At 37.8% G+C, this 24,763-nt stretch overlaps 1 protein-coding gene across 22 annotated transcripts in view; it reads left to right on the top strand.

Moving 5' to 3' along the window:
* Window positions 1–24,763, top strand: part of LOC134350558 (girdin-like) — a 280,107-nt gene that overhangs the window by 178,903 nt on the left and 76,441 nt on the right. For 20 of the 22 annotated variants that reach the window (XM_063055910.1, XM_063055909.1, XM_063055907.1 and 17 more), the window contains 6 exons: window positions 1,508–1,649; window positions 8,957–9,133; window positions 11,307–11,468; window positions 20,713–20,990; window positions 22,602–22,745; window positions 23,820–24,006. In XM_063055910.1, coding sequence (XP_062911980.1) covers window positions 1,508–1,649; window positions 8,957–9,133; window positions 11,307–11,468; window positions 20,713–20,990; window positions 22,602–22,745; window positions 23,820–24,006 — 1,090 coding nt within the window. The remainder of the gene's footprint in view (window positions 1–1,507; window positions 1,650–8,956; window positions 9,134–11,306; window positions 11,469–20,712; window positions 20,991–22,601; window positions 22,746–23,819; window positions 24,007–24,763) is intronic. The other 2 variants (XM_063055921.1, XM_063055900.1) reach the window with 1 other exon arrangement.

Below are 24,763 nucleotides of genomic sequence, written 5' to 3'. Positions count from 1 at the left end.
CCTCATTCTTCTAAAGTGCAGTGACTACAGGCCCAAAGCCATCAAACGCTCCTCAAACTTTAACCCTTTCATTCATGGGATCATTCTCGTGAACCTCCTCTGAACCCTTTCCAATGACAGCACATCCTTTCTTAGATCAGGGGCTCAAAACTGTTCAGAATACTCCAAGTGTATTCTGACCAATGCCTTATAAAGTCTCAGCATTACATTCTTCCTTTTATATTCTAGACCTCTCAGAATAATGCTAACATAGCATTTGGCTTCCTTACTGCCATCTCAACTTGCAAGTTAACCTTTTGAGAATCCTACATAAGGTCTTTCAAGTCTCCTTGCCCCACTGATTTTTGAATGTTCTCACCATTTAGAAAATAATCTACCGAAATGCGTGACCATACAGTTCCGTACAATGTATTCCATCTACCACTTCTTTGCCCATTCTCTGAATCTGTTGAAGATCATTTTTAGATTCCCATCTTAATACTACCTGGCCTGCCAACTATCTTTATATCATCTGCAAACTTGGCTGGAAAGCTACCGATTCCATCAACCAATTCATCGATGTTTTACATGAAAAGAAGTGTTCCCAACACTGACCCCTGCGGAACACCACTAGTCATCATTAGACAACCAGAAAAGACCCTCTTTATTCCCACTCTATGCCTCCTGCGAGTCAACCAATCTTCTGTCCAAGCTAATATCATTCCTTTAATAGCATAGGCTCTTACCTTGTTTATCAATCCCATGTGCAGCATTTGTCAAAGGCCTTCTGAAAATCCAACTAAACAATATCCTTTGACTCTCCTTTGTTTATCCTGCTTGTCATTTCCTCAAAAAATTCCAAAAGATTCGTCAGGCAAGATTTTCCTTTAAAGAAAGCATGCTGACTCCTTTCCCAATATTGTTGCCAATGTCCCACAAATTTACACACACTTCTAGCACGCCAATCTCTGAGCACACTTCTAGCACTACCTCTTGGATCTCCCTACCTACCTACGTCATTCACATTCACACTCACAGATGAAAGAGGTTCTGACAACATCTGAAATTTTTCTAGTGTAATACCTGCAATCACTTAAATATATTGAGATTGGTTTAGAGTTTTTTCAGTGCAATTTCAGAACATTCAACGGGTACCTATACTTAAACCATAAGAATATAATGGTAAATTATTGTCCAGTAAAGTAAGTTAACTTCTCAGTTAATTAATTTATCTTCTTTGCTAGCTATTAACCCAATTTTGGGAACTCAAAATGATGAAGTAATTTGCCTGGAGGTCCTATTTGAATGAGTGCTATAACTCTTGAATCACTTAAATATTTTTTGTATTTGCATGATAATAGAATCAAGTGAGTACTGCGAAGGAAAGTAATAATATCTCTGCCACAGGAGCTTGGCTTCAATTATTCCTGTAACAATTCAATGGAAAAATACAGAATACTTAAATAACTGAGTTCATCGTACTGTTATTCAAACATAACATTTTTCCATTTCAATTTCTACTTTCTAGTAGATATAAACTTTTGGAATCAAAACTTGAAAGCACACTAAAAAAATCTCTAGAAATTAAAGAAGAAAAAATTGCCAGTCTTGAAGCACGTTTAGAAGAATCAACAAATTTAAACCAACAACTACGTCAGGAGCTAAAGACGGTAAGACACCCACGAAGGATAATTTTCTCAGGCACGTTAAACAATAACTAAACCTGTTTTCAAAATGTTAACCATTAAAGTACATCCAATTATTATTATCATAGACATAGACTAAATATGCATTTATGCAAGTGAATTACCAACGTACTTGCCAGCACAGTTTCTATTCTTTGAACAGCAACTATTGTTAAGATAATTCAGGCAGTGTTCAGATTTCTCCAGTTGCTATTTTAATTACTGTAGATCAGTCTCCACTTGTATGTTGATATATCTGCAATAAAGACTGCTTTGAAGTTGTTCAAAAGAGGTGTAGGTTTATTGGGCACGAGGAGTGAGCATCCAGAACCCTGTAGAGGCAAGCTGCATTCTAGGCTCTGATGTTTTACATTATCAGAGGCAGCTTCTGATTGGTGAAGAGAACGGTTTTCCACTTAAAGTGACTAATCTGCAACAGGATGTTAACCCAGTGAGTGTGTAGATCCTGCAGAGCAATGAACCCATCTTGCAAATATAATGTTGTGGACTGTGATTCTAAACTTTACAAACTAACGGTCCTAAAGGAGAAATTACACCCTGCTCCTGCTCAGCAAATGCATATCAGTAGACATTTTACAAATATTGACTCTATCTAATCAAAAAATAATTCAGTGGGTTGAGTCAAAACAATGAATTCATGACCATGCCTTTGATAGATTATCAATGAATTTCATTATTCATCACCACTGTGAATATGTCCAATAGTTTCATATATAATATAATTGATCTTTCTACCCAACACAAGGTGCAAATGTAGTGAGCTATTGACAGAGAGACAGTGTAGCCTTGCAAGTAAGTTACTCTTGCTGAACTGTCTTGCACATTTTTGAGAAGAAATTCTCTTAATATTAACATTCAACTATATCAAGATTGGATGAGGGCAGAGGTAAGAACGTTGAACAATCAAATTTGCAGAATATATTCTTAATCTGTATAAGCACACCAGATTCTGTTTTATAGTAGCTTTTACTATGGTGGAGAAAGATATGCTCAAGAAAGATGGGTCTGATTTAGATCGCATCATGTGAATTTGTTGACAGTGGTTTGTAATGGTGTCTGCTGCATGGGCTTCCTTTAGTTCAGGAAGCTTAGCATTTAAATCAATAGGAAATTAAACTATCTTATTTGAATGGCAGATGTAGGTACACATACAGTAATTTGGTAATGATTTCACTGTGCAGATAGATCCCTGTTTAAAACTAGATTCATGATGTGAATCTCTACAAACCTACAGAGAGAAGAAAACACTGCCATCATAGTTTCATCACATTCTACCATCCAGTTTAATTTTGTGGTGAGTTACATAAGAAGGTTTACAGCATCATCAAGGACTGCTGCCACTCTGGCCATTCCTTTTTCTCTCTTCTACCTTTAGTACAGCGGTCCCCAACCACCGGGCTGCGTACAGGGCCGCAGAGCATGCGCTACCGGGCTGCGAGGAAACTATATGATTTGGCGATATGAGTCAGCTGCACCTTTCCTCATTCCCTGTCACGGGCGGCACCTTTCCTTGTCAGCTGCACCTTTCCTCATTCCCTGTCATGCCCACTGTTGAGCCATTACGCGCGCGTCGTTCATGTCAGTGCGGGAAGGAGATCTACTCCTCCACCTTGCAAATGACGGTAGGCTGAAAAGTCTGTTTGACATAACATCTCTGCTGGCATTCTGAATCAAAGTCAAGGCTCAATATCCTGAGATAGCCACGGAAGCACCAAAAACGTTGCTTCCATTTCCAACATATCTCTGCGATGAATGTAACAAAAACTAAATTGCGGATTAGACTGGACATAAGGAACCCCATTCGAGTATCGCTCTCCCCCATCGCCCCTTGATAGGACCGTCTTGTTGCAGGAAAGCAAGCCCAGGGCTCCCACTGATTCAGCGATATTGGTGCGTTGCAATGATTTTATAAGTTCATACGGGGAAAATATGCACTGTGTTTAATATCCAAACGTTACTTAAAATGTTATGCTATTAACTTATATAACCATATAACAATTATAGCACGGAAACAGGCCATCTCTGCCCTTCTAGTCCATGCCGAACGCTATTCTCACCTCGTCCCACCGACCTGCACTCAGCCCATAACCCTCCATTACTTTCTTGCCCATATACCTATTCAATTTTTCTTTAAATGATAATATCGAACCTGCTTCTGACACTTCTACTGGAAGTTCGTTCAACACTTACTTCAAGCTCCCCTGTCCTCCCCTGATAATTGACTTATCGCTATATTCATGCAAGGAAAACGTGTTGTGTGTTTAATATTAAATTCGTTAGATAAAGCCTTTTAGAAACGAAATTGAGTGTATTAGCCACATCACCGATATTCTGCTCGTGATTAACATCCCCCTCCGAACAGAATGGCCAAAAACGAATTGTGGAGAAATAATCGGCAGGTGCACGCATGCGCAAATCACGCATGCGCACTGGTGCCCGCGCAAGGCTTCATGGTCATTGTAGTCATTCTCTGGGTAAACGCAACGTATTTGACTGCTACTCTTGTCCGTTGGCAACCATCACCCCGCCCCCCGCCCCCCCCCCCGGTTGGCCGGTCCGCCAGAATATTATCAACATGAAACCGGTCCGCACTGCAAAAAAGGTTGGGGACCCCTGCTTTAGTCGATTATACAGAAGCTTGAACGGCTTTATGACCAGTCTCAGGAACAGCTTTTTCGCCACTGCTATCGGACTTGAATCACCCACCTTTTCAACATCCTCTTTCTGGTGGTACTGCCACATTTTCAAACCATTAATTATACCTTTACCATCATGTTAATTTAAATTTTTGCACTGCCTCAGTTTTCATTACAGTACATTGCATCACATTCTATTTTTTCCACTTGTTGCTGTTTTTATTGTATTTGTTATTATTATGTATACTGTTTACTGTGTGAGCTTCATGTGAGCAAGGAATTTCATTGTATGAATCTGACCTCATATTTCATGTGCCATCTCATGTACTAAGTGGCAATTCCAGACCAAACTTGAATTACTGAAGGATGCCAGGCAACTGTGACAGTGCTTGAATGCTATCACCTCTTACAAAGGGAAACCAAGTGACATTGATGGCAACAAGACTTGCTCCCATATGAACTCAATGCCTTCTATGCTTGCTTTGACCATCAAAACATGAAGGAACCTTCACAGACTCCCAGAGCTCTCAATGACCCTATGATTTCAGTCTCTGAGGTCAATATGAGAACATCCTTCAGGAGGGTGAAGCCACAGAAAGCATCTGGCCAGGTTGGGGTACCAGACCTAGTACTAGAGACCTGTGCTGATCAACTGGCTGAAGTGTTCACTGATATCTTTAAACTCTCATTTCAGCAGTCTGGAGAACCCACCTGCTTCAAGCATGCTTCAATTAAACCAGTGCCTAAAGAGAATGTGGTAACTTGCCACAATGATTAGCATCCAGTAGCACTTACTGTGATGAAGTGTTTTGAGGGGTTAGTGATGAAACAACACCGGCATGAAAAGCAACTGGATCTGCTACAGTTTATCTACAGGCACAATAGATCCACAGCAGATACCATTTCATTGGTTCTTCACTCAATCCTGGAATATCTGAACACCAAAATACATACATCAAGAAGCTCTTTATCAACTACAGCTAGGCTTTCAATACTATCATCTCCTCAAAACTAATTAGTAAGCTTCAAGGCTTTGGCCTCAATTCCTCCTTGTGCAGTTGGATCCTTGATTTCCTCACTTGCAGACCCCAGTCAGTTCAGATTGGCAATAACGTCTCCTGCACTATCTCCATCAGCACAGGTGCACCACAAGGCTGTTTGCTTAGCCCACAACTCACTTGCTTTATACTTATGACTGTAAGGCTAAGTTCACCTCCAATGCTATATTTATGTTTGCTGACACCATTGTCATTGACAGAATCAAAAGTGATGACAAATCAGCATATAGGAGGGAGATTGAAAATCTGGCTGAGTGGTACCACAACAACAACCTCTCACTTAACGTCAGCAAGACCAAGGAGCTGATTATTGACTTGAGTAAACCAGCGGTCCATGAGCCAGTCCTCATCAGATGGTAGAGTTGGTTAGCAACTCTAAATTCCTCGGTGTTATCATTTCAGAGGATCTGACTGGGCCTAGCATGTAACTGCCATTACGAAGAAAGCACAGCGGCGCCTCTACTTCCTGAGAAATTAGTGAAGTTTCAGCACAACATCTAAAATTTTGACAAACTTCTATAGATATGTGGTGGAGATTATATTGACTGGTTGATTCTTGATCTGGTATGGAAACACCAATGTCCTTGAAAGAAAAATCCTACAAAAAGTAGGATGGCCCAATCCATCACAGATAAAACCCTCTCCATAATTGAACACATCTACATGGAGCACTGTTACAAGGACGCAACATCCATCGTCAAGGACCCCCATCGCCCATGGCATGCTCTCTTCTTCCTACTGCCATCAAGAATGTGGTACAGGAGCTTCAGGACCTACAACACCAGGTTCCAGAACAGTTATTACCCCTCAGCCATCAAACTTCTGAACCAGTGAGAATAACTTAATTCACCCCATCATTAAACTGTACTCACAACCTATGGACTCACTTTCAATGGCTCTTCATCTCATGCTCTCAATATTTATTGATTATTTACTTACTATTATTGATTCTTCTTTTTTCTTTAGTATTTGCAGAGTTTGTTATCTTTTGCATGTTGGTTGTCTGTCCGTCCTTGGGTGTAGTCTTTGATTCTATTATATTTCTTGGATTTACTATGTATGTCCGCAAGAAAACAAATCTCAAGGTTGTATATGATGCTTTATATGCACTTTGATAATAAATTTACTTTGAAATTCTGACTTCCATGATGTATAAAAAAATGGTTTCTCGCAGTGGAATGTTCTCCACTTATCATGATAAGTCCTGTCCACCTTAGTACAGTGTTTATAAAAAATAATCACCCTCCTTGAAGTTTTCATATTTTACTGTTTACAACATTGAATTACAGTGGATTTAATTTGGCGTAGTTTGATACTGATTAACAGAAAAACACTCTTTCATGTCAGTGATCTAAATTAGTTACAGATATAAAACACAAAATAATTGATTATATAAGTATTCACCCCCTTTAATATGGCACACCAAATCACCACAGGTGCAACCAATTGGTTTTAGAAGTCGTATAATTATTTAAATTGGGTTCACCATGTGTAGTCAAGGTGTTTCAGTTGATTGCAGTGAAAATACACAGGTATCTGGAATGCCCAACTGCTGGTGATTCAGTATCCTGGCAAAAACTACACAATGAAGACAAAAGAACACTCCAAGCAACTCCGTGAATAGGTTTTTGAAAAGCACAAGTCTGGAGATGGATACAAGAAAATTTCCAGTCACTGAATATCCCTTCGAGTACAGTTAAGTCAGTTGTCAAGAAATGGAAAAATATGGCACAGTTATAAATCTACCTAGAGCAGGCCATCCGAAGTGACCATGCATGAAGGGGACTAGTGAGGGAGGCCATCAAGAGACCTATGACAACTGTAGGAGTTACAAGCTTCAGAGGCTGAGATGGAAGAGACTGCACATACAACAACTGTTGTCTGGTTGCTTCACCAGCTGTAGTTTTATGAGAGAGTGGCAGAGAGAAAGCCATTCTTATATTAAAAAAAAACTCACATGAAATCTCGGCTTAGGGTTTGCCAAAAGGCATGTGGGAGTCTCTGAAGTCAGCTGGAAGAAAGCTCTACGGTCTGATGAAACCAAAATTGAGCATTTTGGCCAGACTAAATGCTATGTTTGGCATAAGCCCAACACTGCCCATCATGAAAAACACACCATCCCTACAGTGAATCATGGTGCTGACTGCATCATCGGTGGGGATGCTTCATTGTAGCAGGCCCTTAAAGGCTTGTGAAGCAGAAGGGTAAAATGAATGCAGCTAAATACAGGGAAATCTTGAAGAAAAACTTGATGCAGTCTGCAAAAGAACTGCGACTTGGGAGATTTGTTTTCCAGCAAGACAATGACCCCAAGCATAAAGTCACTGCTACACAGGAATGGCTTAAAAGCAACAAAGTTAATATCCTGGAGTGGCCAAGTCAGAGTCCAGACCTCAATCCAATTGAAAATTTGTGGCTGGACTTGAATAGGCCTGTTCACTCATGATTCCCATGCAATCTGACAGAGCTTGAGCAGTTTTGTAAAGAATAATGTGGAAAATTGCAGAGTCCAGATGGAGACCTATCCACACAGACTCAAGGCTGTAATTGCTGCCAAAGGTCCAATACTGATTGAATGGGTGACTACTTATGCAATCAATTATTTTGTGTTTTATATCTGTGATTAATTTAGATCACTCTGTAAAGATCTGTTTTCACTTTAACATGAAAGTTGATCAATGTCAAAAAAAAGCCTAAAAAACCACATTTGCGCTAAGTATTAATCTTTCTTGCTGTCAGTTTTGGTGCACAAGTCATGCAGGTATTTCACCTACGCAAAGTGACTTTTATTTCCATTTGAGAGATTCTTTCTGGAACTGTCTAAATGACATGACATTTTATTACAGCAGACTGTTGAATAACGCATGAGAATTTGTGAAGTTGGGTGATTATAAATTTGGATTTTTTTCAAGATGCATAGATTTTTCAAGATCTGGACATCATTGAAAAACTCAGCATTTATTGCCCTCCCTAATTACTCTAGAAGGAATGGCACTAGACAGCAAAGATTTTGCTTCCTGAATACTTTTGGGTGTATCTTATATTGTAGAGTTTGAGCTGCTGTTCAGAAAAATACCATTAAATTTCCCTATCATGCACCATTTTTAATTGCCTATTTTTGTTACTTCAATTTATAATTCATGTCAATTAAAATGTTGCCCACAAAAAAAGCCACATTACAACACTGTGATTCAATGTTGGAAAACAATAAAACACAAAAACTTGTGGGTGTTGGGGATGCATACTTTTTTAGGCACTGTCTGAATATAATGCATTCAAATAACCGGCTGACAAACAGATTGATTTTGTTCAGGTGGTCTGAATTTGTATTCATTATTTCCATAAAATGATAAAGTTCTGTCCAAAATGAAGATGAGTAATTTGTAGGTGAACGTAATTGTTTAGTCTGAAGTGAAATTTGGATAAACAATAATAGTGTAAAAAAGTTACACCAACCACAAAATTGATATGAATAATCTGTTGCAAAGAAACATTGTTTTTAAAGTTAATGGGCACTTAAGAATGATCCTTACGAAGTAAAACTACACAGTGCATTTCTTTACCTCTATTGCCAAAGGTGAAAAAAAATTATGAAGCTCTCAAGCAGAGACAAGAAGAGGAAAAAACAGTGCAGAATTTCCAGCATAAGCCAATTGAAGAAATTCAGACGACAAATAAATGGGAACAAGAAAACCAAGAAGTAACTCGGGAGCTATTAAAGGTTAAAGACAGACTTATCGAAATTGAGAGAAATGTAAGTGTTCTTTAATATTGGACTAAAACCATTTTCCAAGCTGTTTAAGTAAAACATTGCTACATTTGAACTTGGAACTTGGATTTAGTAAGATGATTAACAGAAAAATAAGAGGTAATCATGAAATAAATCATTTCTACAATAATTAATCATAATTTTAAAGGATGGTGAAAGCATATTTAGTTTCTTTTATAAGGGAATGGAATGGATACTTGAGGAAGGAAAAAATTACTGTGCACTACTGAAAGAGATGGATGATAGGGAATGTTTGAATTGCTTTGTAAGGAGCCAGCACAGAATCTTTAGATCGTTACCTTTTCCATTCTGTGTTATGATATATTTAAAAGTAATGTAAGATTATTCATTAAGATGTTACTTCATACTAACTCTACTTCTAATAATTTCCTGCTTTTTTTGTTTCTGTGGATGACATTGAATCTAGTGCTATACTAAAGTGCTTATTTTTCTTCATTTGAGTGATGGGGAAGATGATTGACTTTAAATATCAAAGTGCTGTTAGGGTTGTGATCCTACTTTGTCATTTTATATATTCTAGATTGGTGTATCAGTTGCAGATGATGGGCAGGTAAATTGTCAGTAACTATATTTAGGATAATATTATGTTTATGTGTGCTTTTCAATATTACTGGATTTGAAGACCCTTGGCATCACTGAAAGATAAACAGAAAAATTCTTACAATGTCCTAATGAATATTTGTTCCCTCGCCAATGTCTCCAAAACAAATTAGCTTGTAATTACTGACTGGACTGTGAGCTATCTCTCCACTCACTCCACCCTGATTCCTCACTGCCAGAATTCATTTTTATTCAGAGTGTTAAGATTTACGATGTTTTTAAAATTTCTGTATATACAGCAACAACAAATACAGGCAGAACCTTTAAAGCAACTTCAGGTTTATGATCTGGCAAAAAGAATAATCCATGCTGAACAAGATGATATTAGGATAGATAACTGAAAGCTATATTCAGGTGGATTTTACTAAGTTTTCAAAGGGGGACAAAGTAGCTGGGAGCTCCATATGCTGGTGACTTGATATGTGCAGGTGTGACTACCAATGATGAAGCATTGAAAATCTCAGAAGCACGAGAGCTGAAAGAGGAATGCTGATCCATGCAAATTGTAAGACGAGAGGAGTTTGCATATGTGGCTTGAAACAGATGTTGACAAGTGATGTGAGAAAAGTTGGATATAGACTATCTCAGTAAGGATGAAAACACAGGCTGTAAAATCAGTTCTGGAATAAGTACGATACCAAGGTGGCATATATCCCATTCAATCTGAGGGGATAAAACCAGTGGTTAATAAATAGACATTTTGACAGAAAGACAAAGGATGATACCTTTCCAATACAGATGCCTTTCCAATACTTCCATCCTCCTCAACCCTAGAAACAGTAAAGCAGTCAAGGGAGAAAGTGATCAACTAATAGTACTTGGAATAAGCATCCTTCTTGGCTGATGCTGTTGCAGGATAGCATTCTAACGACTAATTAGAGAGGACCAAATTGATGGCTAGGAACGCCAAAGGTAACAGTGCAAGGATAGGAACAGAAACCATTGTAAAATAGTTCTGGATGAGTTCATGTTTTTAGAAGGTAATGATAGGAATGCTGTGTGATAATCAAGTCTAGAGGTGAATGGGACAATAACCTGGAGGTAGATGATTTGAAAGTGATGGGGAGTTCATGAATTTGGAAGCTCATCATGCAGGAATGGAAGACGGCATACTATTTAGCACATTGAATGATGGGGAATGTACTTGAAATTGATGGTAAGTTCTTCATGATAGCAGTCAATCACAACTGGTTCAGCCTTAATATATTTTTTCAATGAATCTGTAGCTGTGAAGAATATGAATTCTTTTTAAATGTTGTGAAGATGGCTATTTATGGAAGTGTTATTTTAGCAAAAACTCATTTATCATTCTGATCAGAGATACAAAATAAGCACAATAAATAATTTTCAACTCTGAATCTGACAAAATTACAAAATATTTTACTAAATGTACAATATTTGTAAGTATATTACATGAAAAAGAAATGACTAAATCTATGACACCAAAGTAATTTGCAGAAAATAGTGGTTTTGAAATAAAGAACGCTGGAGGCTCTTCTTCTCTGAAGTTAATTAAAAAATTTTTCCCCTTTCAAAGAATGCAACACTTCAAGCAGAGAAACAGGCCTTGAAAACGCAATTGAAACAGATGGAAACCCAGAATAACAACTTGCAATCACAAATTCTTGCACTTCAGAAACAAACAACATCATTGCAGGTGCACAATACCTCTTTGCAGACAGAGAATGCCAAGTTACAGGTCAGAATCTATTGTTAATGCTTATTTGTCAATGAATTATGAAGGGTTTGCATAAAACTATTCTATATGCTAACAATGTTTTTGCATTAATGCTTTCCTTGATGGAAATTGGACTGAGAGATTTCACAGATTAGTATAAATCTACAGTCCATGCATTCGGCAGCACCTTCTATTGCTCAGGAACATTGCATATTCAGATGAATATTATTTACAAATTTGAAACTCTTTTGTAAGATCAGTTTCCAGTTTATTCTGTAACATTATTTATCCATATCCATTCAACTAAGCATTTTATATAATTCAGAGATGAAATAGGATCAATCTGTAAACTTGAAGATTCCTGTTTACTATTAACTACCCCTCAGAAGTCTTCCTTATCAGATAAAAATCCTCTCATGATCAATTTTCAAGTCAGAACTCAAGTTTGAAAAAAATTATTATCCTTGCGACAACAAAATGTAAATTTGTTTTCACTTGATCTGTCAATTTAGATACAGTGATATTATGGAATTTCAAACCAACTGCAGTAATTTTAAACAATTACATTTATGCCAGAGTTAGCGCAGGTACTGCTAATTGGCTGTAGCCAAATCAAGAATGATTAGAAGGTAGGGTCATATGTGGACCAATTCAGAAGGAAATGGTGAAAAGAGAAATGGAGGGAGGGAAGACTCAATGTCAGTAAGACCAAGGAATTGATTGTGGACTTCAGGAAGGGGAATTCAAGGGAACTCATACCAGTAACACACCTCAAATTTGCTGGTGAACGCAGCAGGCCAGGCAGCATCTCTAGGAAGAGGTACAGTCTACGTCCTGACGAAGGGTCTTGGCCTAAAACGTGGACTATCCCTCTTCCTAGAGATGCTGCCTGGCCTGCTGCGTTCACCAGCAAATTTGATGCATGTTGCTTGAATTTCCAGCATCTGCAGAATTCCTCGTGTTTACGAACTCATACCAGTCATCTTTGAGGGGTCAGCAGTGGAAAGGGTGAGCAATTTCACGTTTCTAGTTGTTAACATCTCTGAAGATCTATCCTGAGCCCAACATATTGATGCAATGATGAAGGCACACCAATGGCTATATTTCATTTAGAGTTTGAGGACATATGGTATATTACCAAAGACTCCAGCAAATTTCCACAAGTGTACTTTGGAGAGTATTCTTACAGTTGGATCACTCACTGGTATGAAGGACCACTGCACAGGATTGGAAAAAGCTGCAGAGGGTTGCAGACTCAGCCAGCTCCATCATGGGCAGTAGCCTCCCCATGATGACGTCTTCAAAAGGTGATGCCTCAAAAAAGTGATATCCATCATTCAGGTCTCCTGTCAGTCAAAATGTGCTCTTTTCTCATTACTTCTGTCGGAGAGGAGGTACAGGAGTCTGAAGACACACACTCAATGTTTTAGGAACAGCTAAGTATATATATAGTCAACCTGGAGTGGAGAGCGAGTTTGTAAATCTGGCAGGAGCAAAGGATGTTGGCAATGGTGGAGCATCGCGGGAGGGTTGTGGGTCAGGTGGCAGAGAAGGAGTGCCATGGGTGGGGAGGGGGCACTGGTTCAGACACACTCAGTACTGAGACACAAGCAATGTCTCTCTGATGCTTCTCACTTCCTCCCCTCTTCCTGTTCCTTTCCCTCTCTGAGTCCACAATAGAGACCCATATCAGAATCAGGTTTATCATCATTCACATGTCGTGAAATTTGTTGCTTTTTTTTGCGGCATTAGAACAGTGCAGTACATAAAATTACTACAGTATTGTGCAAAAGTCTTAGGCGCCCTAGCTATATATATGTGCCCAAGACTTTTGTATAGTACTGTACATCACTATTTTGCTCCCCTTTTGTACTATTTAATTTTATATATGTATGTGTGTGTGTGTATACAAACATTTGTATATACACTTATGTAATTAACAGTTTTTGTATTTTTTATGTATTGCACTGTGCAGCTGCCACAAAATAACAAATTTCACAATATACGGTGGCATGCAAAAGTTTGGGCACCCATGGTCAAAATTTCTGTTACTGTGAATAGCTAAGCGAGTAAAAGATGACCTGATTTCCAAAAGGCATAAAGTTAAAGATGACACATTTCTTTAATATTTTAAGCAAGATTACTTTTTTATTTCCATCGTTTACAGTTTCAAAATAACAAAAAAAGGAAAGGGCCGGAAGCAAATGTTTGGGCACCCTGCATGGTCAGTACTTAGTAACACGCCCTTTGGCAAATATCACAGCCTGTAAATGCTTTCTGTAGCCAACTAAGGGTCTTTCAATTCTTGTTTGGGGGATTTTCACCCATTCTTCCTTGCAAAAGGCTTTTAGTTCTATTTAATTGAATTCATTCTTCCCTCTACCAGTGAAATGTTCCCTGTGCCACTGGCTGCAACACAAGCCCAAAGCATGATCAATCCACCCCGCGCTTAACAGTTGGGGAGGTATTCTTTGTATGAAATTCTGCACCCTTTTTTCTCCAAACATACCTTTGCTCATTGCGGCCAAAAAGTTCTATTTTAACTTCATCAGTCCACAGGACTTGTTTCCAAATTGCATCAGACTTCTTTAGATGTTCCTTTGCAAACTTCTGACGTTGAATTTTGTGGTGAGGAAGCAGGAAAGGTTTTCTTCTGATGACTCTTCCATGAAGGTCATATTTGTGCAGGTGTCACTACACAGTAGAACAGTGCACCACCACTCCAGAGTCTGCTAAATCTTCCTGAAGGTCTTTTGCAGTCAAACAGGGGTTTTGATTTGCCTTTCTAGCAATCCTACCAGCAGTTCTCTCAGAAAGTTTTCTTGCTCTTCCAGACCTCAACTTGACCTCCACCATTCCTGTTAACTGCCATTTCTTAATTACATTACAAACTGAGGAAACGGCTACCTGAAAATGCTTTGCTATCTTCTTATAGCCTTCTCCTGCTTTGTGGGCATCATTTATTTTAATTTTCTTAGAATGCTAGGCAGCTGCTTAGAGGAGCCCATGGCTGCTGATTGTTGGGACAAGGTTTGAGGAGTCAGAGTATTTATAAAGCTTTGAAATTTGCATCACCGGGCCTTTCCTAACGATGACTGTGAACAAGCCATAGCCCTAACAAGCTAATTAAGGTCTGAGACCTTGGTAAAAGTTATCTGAGAGCTCAAATCTCCTGGGGTGCCCAAACTTTTGCATGGTGCTCCTTTCCTTTTTTCACTCTAAAATTGTACAAAACAAAAATAATACACTAATCTTGCTTAAAATGTTGAAAAGAATGTTTCATTTTTAACTTTATGACTTTTGGAGATCAGTTCATCTTCTACTCACTTAACTACTCACAGTAACAGAAGTTTTGACCGGGGGTGCCCAAACTTTTGCATGCCACTGTATGTCACTGATTTTAAACCTGATTCTGATTCTGAGAGTTTGGTTAGGAAGAAAAAAGATTTGAAACAGTGGATACAGAAATTGGTGACAGCTGATCACACTTCAACCTACCCATCCTTGAATTGCTGAGGCACAAAGGTAAGAAGAAGATAGTATTTCATTAATAACACTGATGCTAACTACCCCGATGAGAGAATATCTGCAGATGCTGGAAATCCCAGCAACACACACAAAATGCTGGAGGAACTCAGCAGACCAGGCAGCATCTATGGAAAATGTACAGTCAACATTTTGGGCCAAAAACCTTCAGCAGGACTGGAAAAAAAACTACTACGTACATATTGGTTGCTGGAACCACAATGTTGAGCCACGATCATTACATGGCAAGTCACTGAGTATGAGTAGCTTGAAACCAAGCAGAGGCAAGAACAGTATAAGTGCCAATTTTATCAGAAATCACACACAATTTCTTCCCTAGAGGACTCGAATGGAACAATATTTGAATAGCACTAATCCTAGGATTAGTGTAGGTGTGCAAAAATGTTGACATAGAAATGATGGGCCCAAGGACCTGTTTCTGAACTGTGCGACACTGTGACTGTAAATGTTACGTATCCTAAAGAGCATACATGACATTAAGGGCACCAGTAGCCCTGCTAAAATAAAGAAGTGTAACAGCTCCCTTGCACAAGATTTAGCATTAAATTCCAGCTCTATCATTTCCATCTTGGAAAGAGATAGCTTTGATAGCTTGAAAGTCTAATCGTTATGCTAATACCTAAGATATTGGTTTCCAAACTAGCACAGGGAATTTTAAAAAATAAGACATTTCAGTGCGGCCACAAGTTCTGACTTTTATCTTGAACGACCAGTTTGTAGCCATGCAAGTTTGATTATGTTGCAGCACTCTAGTGATTCTTGACCATCAATAATTTAAAAGACACCACTCTGAAGGATTGGTATTGGATAATGACACAATTGTAATGGGGACTTCAATATGCAAGGGGATTGGGAAAATCAGGTTGGTGTCAGATAGCAAGAGAGGGAATTTGTTGAATGCCTACAAGATAGCTTTCTAGAGCAGCTTGTGCTTGAGCCAAGGAAAGGATATCTTAGACTGAGTGTCTAATAACCCAGAACATATTAGGATGCTTAACGTAAAGGAACCCTTAGGGGATTATAATATGATTGAATTCATACTGCAATTTGAGCGGGAGAAGCATAACTCACATGTATCAGTATCACAGTGGAATGAAGGGAATTACAGAGGCGTGAGAGAGGAACTTGCTGAGGTGGATTGGAGGAGAATACTGGCAAGAAGGACGGCAGAGCAGAGGTGGGAATAGTTCCTACAGAGGAAGAAGTTCTCAAATAGCAGGGGTAGGCAACTGTGGCTGACAAAGGAAGTTAAGGACTGCATAAAAGCCAAGGAAAGAGCATATAAGGTAGCAAAAGTGAGTGGGAAGTTGGATGATTGGGAAGCTTTTAAAATCCAACAAAAGGCAACTAAAAAGCTATAAGAAGGAAAATGATGAAATAATAGGGCAGAGTAGTCAATAATATAATGCAGGATACCAAAAGTTTTTCGGTTATTTAAGGAATAAAAGGAAATTGGGAGTTGGTACTGGACCACTGGAAAATGATACTGGTGAGATAGTAATGGGGACAAAGAAATGGTAGGTGAACAGTGGGTACTTTTTTCACTGTGGAAGACACTTGCAATGTGCCAGAGGTCCGTGAGTGTCACGGAGCAGGAGTGAGTGTCATTCCTATTACAAAGGAAAAAGTGCTAGGCAAACTCAAAGATCTTAAGGTGGATAAGTCACCTGAACCACATCCTAGAGTCCTGAGAGAGGTTGCTGAGGAGATAATGGATGCTTTGTTCATGATCTTTGAAGAATCACTTGATTCTGGCATGGTCTTGGAGAACTGGAAGATTACAAATGTCACTCCACTCTTTAAGAAGGGAGAAAGGCAAAAGAAAGAAAATTATAGGCCAGTTAGCCTAACCTCAATGGTTGGGAAAGTGTTGGAGTCTATTTTAAGGATGAGGTTTTGAGGTACTTGGAGACTAATGATAAAATAAGTCAAAGTCAGCAAGGTTTCTGTGAAGGGAAATCTTGCCTGACAAATCTGTTAGAGTTCTTCGAGGAAGTAACCATCAGGGTGGACACAGAAGAGGCAGTAGATGTCATTTGCTTGGATTTTCAGAAGGCATTTGATAAGGTGCCTCACATGAGGCTGCTTAACAAGATAAAATCCTATAGTATTACAGGAAAGATACTGGCATGGATAGCAGAATGGCTGTCAGGCAGGAGGCAGTGAGTGGGAATAAAGAGGGCCTTTTCTGGTTGGCTGCCAGTGATTAGTGGTGCTCCTCAGGAGTCATTATGGGGACCACTACTTCTCACATTGTTTGTCAGTGATATGGATAATGGAATTGATGGTTTTCAGGCAAAGTTTGTGGATAATACGAAGATAGGTGGAGGGGTAGGTAGTGCTGAGGAAGCAATGCGATTGCAGCAGGACTTAGACAAATTGGAAGAATGGGGCAAAAAGTGGCAGGTGGAATACAGTGTTGGGAAATGTATGATAATGCATTTTGGTAAAAGGAACAATAGTACAGACTATTCTCTAAATGGGGAGAAGGTTCAAACATCAGCAGTGCAGAGGGACTTACGATTCCTCGTATAAGCCTCCCAGAAGGTTAATTTACAGCTTGAGTTTGGTAAAGAAGGCAAATGCAACATTGGCTTTTATTTCAAGGGGAATAGGATATAAAAACAAGGAGATAATACTGAGCCTTTATAAGACAGTAGTCTGGCCACACATGGAGTATTGTCAACAGTTGTCATTGGAGAAAGTCCTGAGAAAATTCATGGAGATGATTCTGGGAATGAAGGGGTTAACATTTAGGAGTGTTTAGCAGCTTTGGGCCTATACTAGCTGGAATTTAGAAGAATGCAGAGGGATCTCATTGAAATCTACCGAATGTTGAAAGGACTGGATAGTGTGGAGAGGATGTTTCTTGTGTTAGGGTTATCCAGAACTAGAGGGCACAGCCTCAAAATTGAGTGTGACCTTTTAGAACAGAGTTGAGGAGGAATTTTTTTAGCCAGAGAGCAGTGAATCTTGTGGAAAGCTGTGCCGTAGACTGTGGTGGAGGCCAAGTCCGTGGGTTCATTTAAGGCAGAAGTTGATCCTTTCCTGATCTATCAGGGCATCTGTCAGGATACGGCAAAAAGGCAGGTGTATGGAGTTGAGTGGGGTCTGGGATCAGCTATGATGGGGCTGAATTGCCTAATTCTGCTCCTTTGTCTTATGGTCTTATAGGACCTTAGATGAATATAAAGTTTTTTAGATATTAAGGGTTATAAGAAATAAATCCTGCTTTTTGACTTAAGTTAAATATTTTTGCCACTTGATTGAAAGGTGTGTGCAGCTAACATTTTTTTTCAAATGCATCTTTTTAATATATTTTTTCTGAATGGTTTCAAAGTAAATTTATTATTAAAGTACACATATGGCACCAGCAACAACCGTGAGATTCTTTTTCTTGTGATCATACACAGTAAATCCAAGAAACACAATAGAATCAATGAAAGACCACAGCCAACAGGATGGACAAACAACCAATGTGCAAAAGTCAACAAACTGTGAAAATAGAAAAGAGAAAATAATCATTATAAATGAATAAGCAATAAATATTGAGAACATGAGATGAAAGAGTCCTTGTAAGTGTAATAGGTTGTGATAACATTTCAGTAATGGTGTGAGTGAAGTTATCCCTCCAGGTTCAAGAGAGCTTTATCCATGATGAACTGAGCCATATTCACTACTTTTTGTAGAATTTTCCGTTCAAGAGCATTGGTGTTTCCATACCTGGCTGTGATGCAACCAGTCAATATACTCTCCACCATACATCTATTGAAGTTTGTCGAAGTTTTTAGATGTCATGTTGAATCTTCACAATCTTCGAAGGAAGCAGAGGCTCTGCCGTGCTTTCTTCATAATTGCATTTACTTACATTCAAGGCTTAGGACAGATCCTCTGAACACCAAAAAAGTTAAAGTTGCTGACCCTGTCTACCTCTGATCTTGCGATGATAGCTGACTCATGGACCTTCGGTTTCCTTCTCCTGAAGTCAATAGTCAGTACCTTGGTCTTGTTGATATTGAGTGAGCGGTTGTGTTGTGGCACCACTCAGCCAGATTTTCAATCTCCCTTCTATATGCTGATTTGTCACCATTTTTGATTTGGCCAATGACAGTGGTGTTGTCTGCAAGCTTAAATATGGTATTGGAGCTGTACTTAACCTCACAGTCATAAGTATAAAGTGAGGAGAGCAGGGGGTTAAGCAAACAGCCTTGTGCTGATGGAGATTGTGGAGGGGATTTGTGGGGGTTTGTCATGCTGGCTTTCAATTTTGTCTTTGCCTCCTAAGTTTCTGAGAGTCTGAAATTCAAATGAAAATTATTTTATCTTACCACTTACAGAGAAGTACAAATTAAAATACTGTAAATGCTGAAAATTTGAAATTAAACCAAAAATTTGCCAATACTCATCAGGTCTTGGAGAAAGACTTTCAGATTGATTACCTTTCTTCATTATCATATTAAGGAATCTTACTTAGCATCTTACTGAAGAAGAACAATTGTTTTTTATGTATTTACAAAATGATTTAACCACCTCATGTGTTGTGGTCAAAAGCATACCTTAATGGTAGCACTCCTTGGTTTGATATGATTTTCCTGTCAATGAATAGATTCTTCTGAATCTGTTCTTTTGTTTGCCTTGAATGATACATCATGTTGAGGGGCAGATCTTCAGCACTAAAATTAGAAAAAGTGCTGAAGAAGGTACTATCAAGCAATTTATGGTCAATTATTGATGCAATCTGAGAATATATTGGTGCTTGTTCCCTTTTAGCTCAGAAACATATAACCAAAGAAAGACTGGGCAAGGGAAACTTGGGTGTTCATTTATCTTCTATATTTTGAATAATAACTCATTAACACATTTTCATTCATAACAATAATGAAATTTGGCTTCAGATCATGCCTTGCTTAATGGATCCAGTGACCCAGAATATTACAGGAATAATGATAGTTGTGCTGTCCATTTATAATGTGTAAAGCAACTAGCAACTGAATACAAAAAAAGTCTTATCCTGTGATTTATGAAATCCCCTATGTTGCTACTTATGTTTCACTCTTAGACAATTACATATATGAAAATAAGACCTTAACCTCCTGTAGATCATAAGATTTTCTGGATTTGCTCCATTAACTTAGAAAAGATAATTATATGGTAGGTTCATTTAATTAATGGTTGTTAAAGTAACGATTTTCTGTTTTTATTTCAGACATCCAGCATCTGCAGATTTTCCCCTTTGATTTAATTAGTTGTTATATTAAAACCAATTAATATCTGCGTCCAAAAAGAAACTTTTGAAGCTGCATGTTATAGTTGAAATATTCCAAAAAAAAGTTATTTCTTTCTGTAATCATCTAAATACTACCTTCATTTTTTCTTAGCCCAGCCAATACTTCTACTTTTGTTTTGATTTTATTCTAATTTACCTTTATTCTGTTCCTTTATCATTTGTCAAATCCAAATGGTTGAGGTGATGAACAATGAGTACTTACTTAGTGAACAGGCCCAAGCCCCTGTTGCCGGTGCCATTTGCACTTGCAGAAACTCCAAAAGGCAATCCTTTTGAGCTTATGCAAGAATCATCAGTTTCTACTATATTAGCCCTCCCCTCCCCAGTTAAATCCAGACTGTTTTCATTATAGAGGAAGAATTTTTATTTAGAATGCAATTTAATGGTGATTAGACCATTTGAAATAATGGTTAATTAACGTTTCTTTGATAGGTGGAGCATTCTACACTGGGTTCCCAAAGCGCATCCTTGATGACTCAGAATTCTCAGCTTCAGAACCAACAGTTGTCTTTGGAGAATGAGAATGAATTACTGATGAAAGAAAAGGACGAATTGAAATTATTGTATGATTCACTTGTCAAAGATCATGAAAAGCTAGCAAAGTTACATGAGCATCAGGCAACTGAATATGAGAGTCTCATTAATAAACATGGAAGTCTGAAATGTGCTCATAAAAATTTAGAAGTTGAACACAAAGATCTCGAGGACAGGTAGTTTTAAAGTTTTTACTTAGACATTAAATACTTAAGTGTCAGTTGGACATGTCAGAAAGACAGTTATTTGCAATGATGCCTCTTTAAGGCAGTGGCTTTCAAAATGTGGTGGGAGGTGCTGTACTGTCCTTTGGGTGTGTTGGGGTGTGTTAAAAAAATCAATTGCTCTCTTTGCTCCTTTAATTAAGCACCAGGCTGCAGTTGGGAGGAATTGATGCTATTATTATTGCGTTGCACGGTAAATATGGTTAAAGTGGGTCACCGGAAGAAAGTTTGAAAGCCACTGCATCAAAGGATTTTGATATTTTGATAAATTACTTATCATGTATTTTACTGCATTTCTTCTGAATCTCAGTGTCAGCTCTTTACCTTATATTGCCAGCATCTCCCTTCAGAATTGTATTTAAGATGTTCACATTTATTTATTTTCTGGTGCCAGTTTTCAACCTGAATTGGATATTTCATGTTGTGCAGGTCAAACTTGTGAAGAAAGTTTCATTTCAAGTTGAATATTTCATAGAGTACTGACACTGGGCCACGGAGTCTAAGCCACCATGCACTGATCCTGCTTATTCCCATCTTCCCTTAGATTTTGCAACCCCCCCCCCCCCCGTCCAGGTTCTGCCATTTACCCTCACACTGAGGGTAATTTTGACCAGCCAACTAGCAGGTATTTATGCTGTGAGGGGAAATCACAAAATTGAGGACAATTTCCTTGCCAAGTTCCCTTGGGTAGCATGGGGGTAAGGATTGACCCCAGGTTAAGAGAAGGGTTAATTACCCTTTGAAAAATCTTTGAGTAGACATGACAATTTGATTTTAATTTTTTTGTGTCAACACTTAAGATTATAGTCACAGATAGGATGTTACTTAATGTGACTCAATGTTTTAAAGCGATAGATATTAGATGAATAACATTCCCTTTTATTTAATATCCTGTTTTAAAATTATGCAGATTCTAGATCTATAAACTTTATCTATGTATACCTTTTGACTCATTTGCTCTCCTTATCACTTCCTCCTATTCACATAAGCTTAACCTTACTATTTATTTCATTCTTTTGCCTTCCCTTTTCCCTTATTTCATTTTTCTTCACCTTTATCCCTTTGCTGTTTTACCTGTCCACTGTTCCTTCCCTACCTTAATCCTGCAACTCCTCTCCTTACCCCTTGTGTTAGCATGTTCAAACAGTGTATGTTGCACTGAGATAATTATGTTTATTCTGGCGTTTGCTGCCAGTTTCTATTCTAGTATATGTTATAGTATATATTCCTGCCTGTGGCCATCAAACTTTACAACTCCCCCCTTGGCGGGTCAGACACCCTGAGCCAATAGGCTGGTCCTGGACTTATTTCCCGGCATCATTTACATATTACTATTTAACTATTTATGGTTTTATTACTACTTAATTATTTATGGTGCAACTGTAATGAAAACCAATTTCCCCTGGGATCAATAAACTATGACTATGACTATGTTAATGCATGGAAATTTAAAAGATATTTTTAAAAACTATTCTTTGAGATCTTTTAAAATAGAAATTCAAGACTTGTATTTTATGTTTAATTCTCCTATAAAAATTAATTCTAGTTAAATTATTTGTCCAGGTACAATGCACTGCTGAAGCAAAAAGGCCAATTAGAAGAATTGGAGACTACTTTGAAAAAGGAGCAGGAGAAAATGTGTCATGATGCTGAGAAACATGAAACCATGATGCAAGAATACCACAATCTTTGTAATGAAAATGCTAGGTTTGTGGCATTGCTGAAAATGTAATGTGTTGATATTTTCCCTGTGAATTCTCAGATCATGTCTATCTTCCAGGTTAAAATGATTTGAGATTTAGGCACTGGACAAAGATAATGCCATCTTAAATGCTAATAACTACCAGGAAAAGCTACACAGGCTGAGCAATTGTCTTTGGAAACAAAGACAATGAAGTGACATAATTTGGACCTTTAAAATAATGGGGATTTAGTATAGACAATATGTATTTGGATACGTCCAAAATTTGGGTTATGAATTAGTTATTGTTTACACTAAGAAAGAATTCTGAAGAAACATGACTCCTTTACTTGCCATGATGTTTAGATAGGGTTATGAATTCAGGTTGACCAGTCAGTTGGCCTGAAAGTCCTGCTTCTGCGTTTTACTCTATGTAATTCAGACTTAAGTTTCATTTCTGGAATATGCTCAATTTTGTATTTGCTATTTTCATTGTCAATTATTATTTAAATGTAAGTGATATTGCCAGTTTCTATTCTTTTTGCACAGCAAGTTGAGGGGCATTCACACTGTGTTTTACTTATGAGGGGAGGCCAGGAGCAAAGTAAATTAGGTGTCCATATATGAAAATTGCTAAAAAGCATGACACAGATGCATGAAGAATTGTAAGAAAATGCTAAAGGATAAAGAACTTTGCATAGGCAACATTGAAGCTTTTTTTTTAAATTCATAGCAAGAATGGGTCATCTTTACTAATTATATTTTTAAAATTGCTTCGTTTTAAATGGTTAATTTCATTGATCTTAGGGATTTGAATGCTGATACAATGAAGTATCTAAATTTGAGCAAAGAGAATTTTTTTAACTATTCAGTTCCCATCCCCTTAGTGCAAAAGGCTGTAGATGACTTACAGATGCTACAATAGGAATCAGTATGCCCTGTGAGAAGTTTTTAAACAAAGTTGAGAGTTCTGATGTTTGGAGGAAGGCTGTCTTGGACAAGAGGCTCCTTCAAATTTCTTGTTATAATTTACTTTATGCATTGTGGAGCTGTCCTTTTACACACAATAGAAATAACATGTTTTGCTGTTTTGTTTAAAGGTTAAACCAAATAAACAGCCATCTGCTAAAAGAAAATGAAGGATTGCAGTTGGACCACAAAAATCTTAAAACCATTCTAAATGGTGGCAAGCTGGAGCATGCACGATTGGAAGCAGACTTTGCAAAACTGAAGGAACAGTACCAACAGCTCGATATCAGTTCCACTAAACTAAATAACCAATGTGAGGTAGGTGTAAGTAACTTTTGGAAAAAAATGCATAATAAACTGATGGTGATAGACACAATACGACTCTTCTATGTTATGCAGATTTGTGAGTGTAAATGAAAGGCTATAAAATATATTAACCCAGAAAGTGCAATAATTATAAAAGATTAAATCTGATGGTAAATTTTGATGTATACAAGTTCAGACTGAAAAATGAAGATTCAGTGTTTCCCTGCACCATTATAATGTGAGCTGTTGGCAACTTCTCCAGCATAATTTGTAGAAATAATTTAATTAGTGGGAACAAGGTAAGTTTTTAATTTTCAGAAAAAAAGGCTTGCATATGTCATTGCTTATTTAATGGTTATAATTACAATTTACAACTTCTCTGGCCCTGAAAAAAGAATCAATACATAAATATTTCAAAATTCTGTAACAGTTTAAAATCCTGTTTTTTAAAATTGCTTACACTAATCTTATTTTCGTACTTTTTACTTTAATCTTTTGTATATTTTAATTACTATTTTGTTCTCTGTAAAGTTTTAAAAATTACAAATAAATTCTTGGGTACAGGTATTGATTTTAACCGATGTTTCGATGACAAACTCTGCTATTTTCATCAGGGATGAATTGAATTGACTTTATTTCTTACATCCTTGACATACACGAGAAGTAAAAATCTTTACGTTATGTCTCCATCTAAATGTGCAATGTGCAATCATAGTGATTTATAATAATTTATAATAAATAGAACAGTCATGTAATATAGAGTACACTC

Source organism: Mobula hypostoma, chromosome 8, assembly GCF_963921235.1.
Source record: "Mobula hypostoma chromosome 8, sMobHyp1.1, whole genome shotgun sequence".
NCBI classification, from domain to species: domain Eukaryota; kingdom Metazoa; phylum Chordata; class Chondrichthyes; order Myliobatiformes; family Myliobatidae; genus Mobula; species Mobula hypostoma.
The sequence above is the reverse complement of the archived record's forward strand: the minus strand, read 5'-3'. Positions and strand labels throughout refer to the sequence as shown.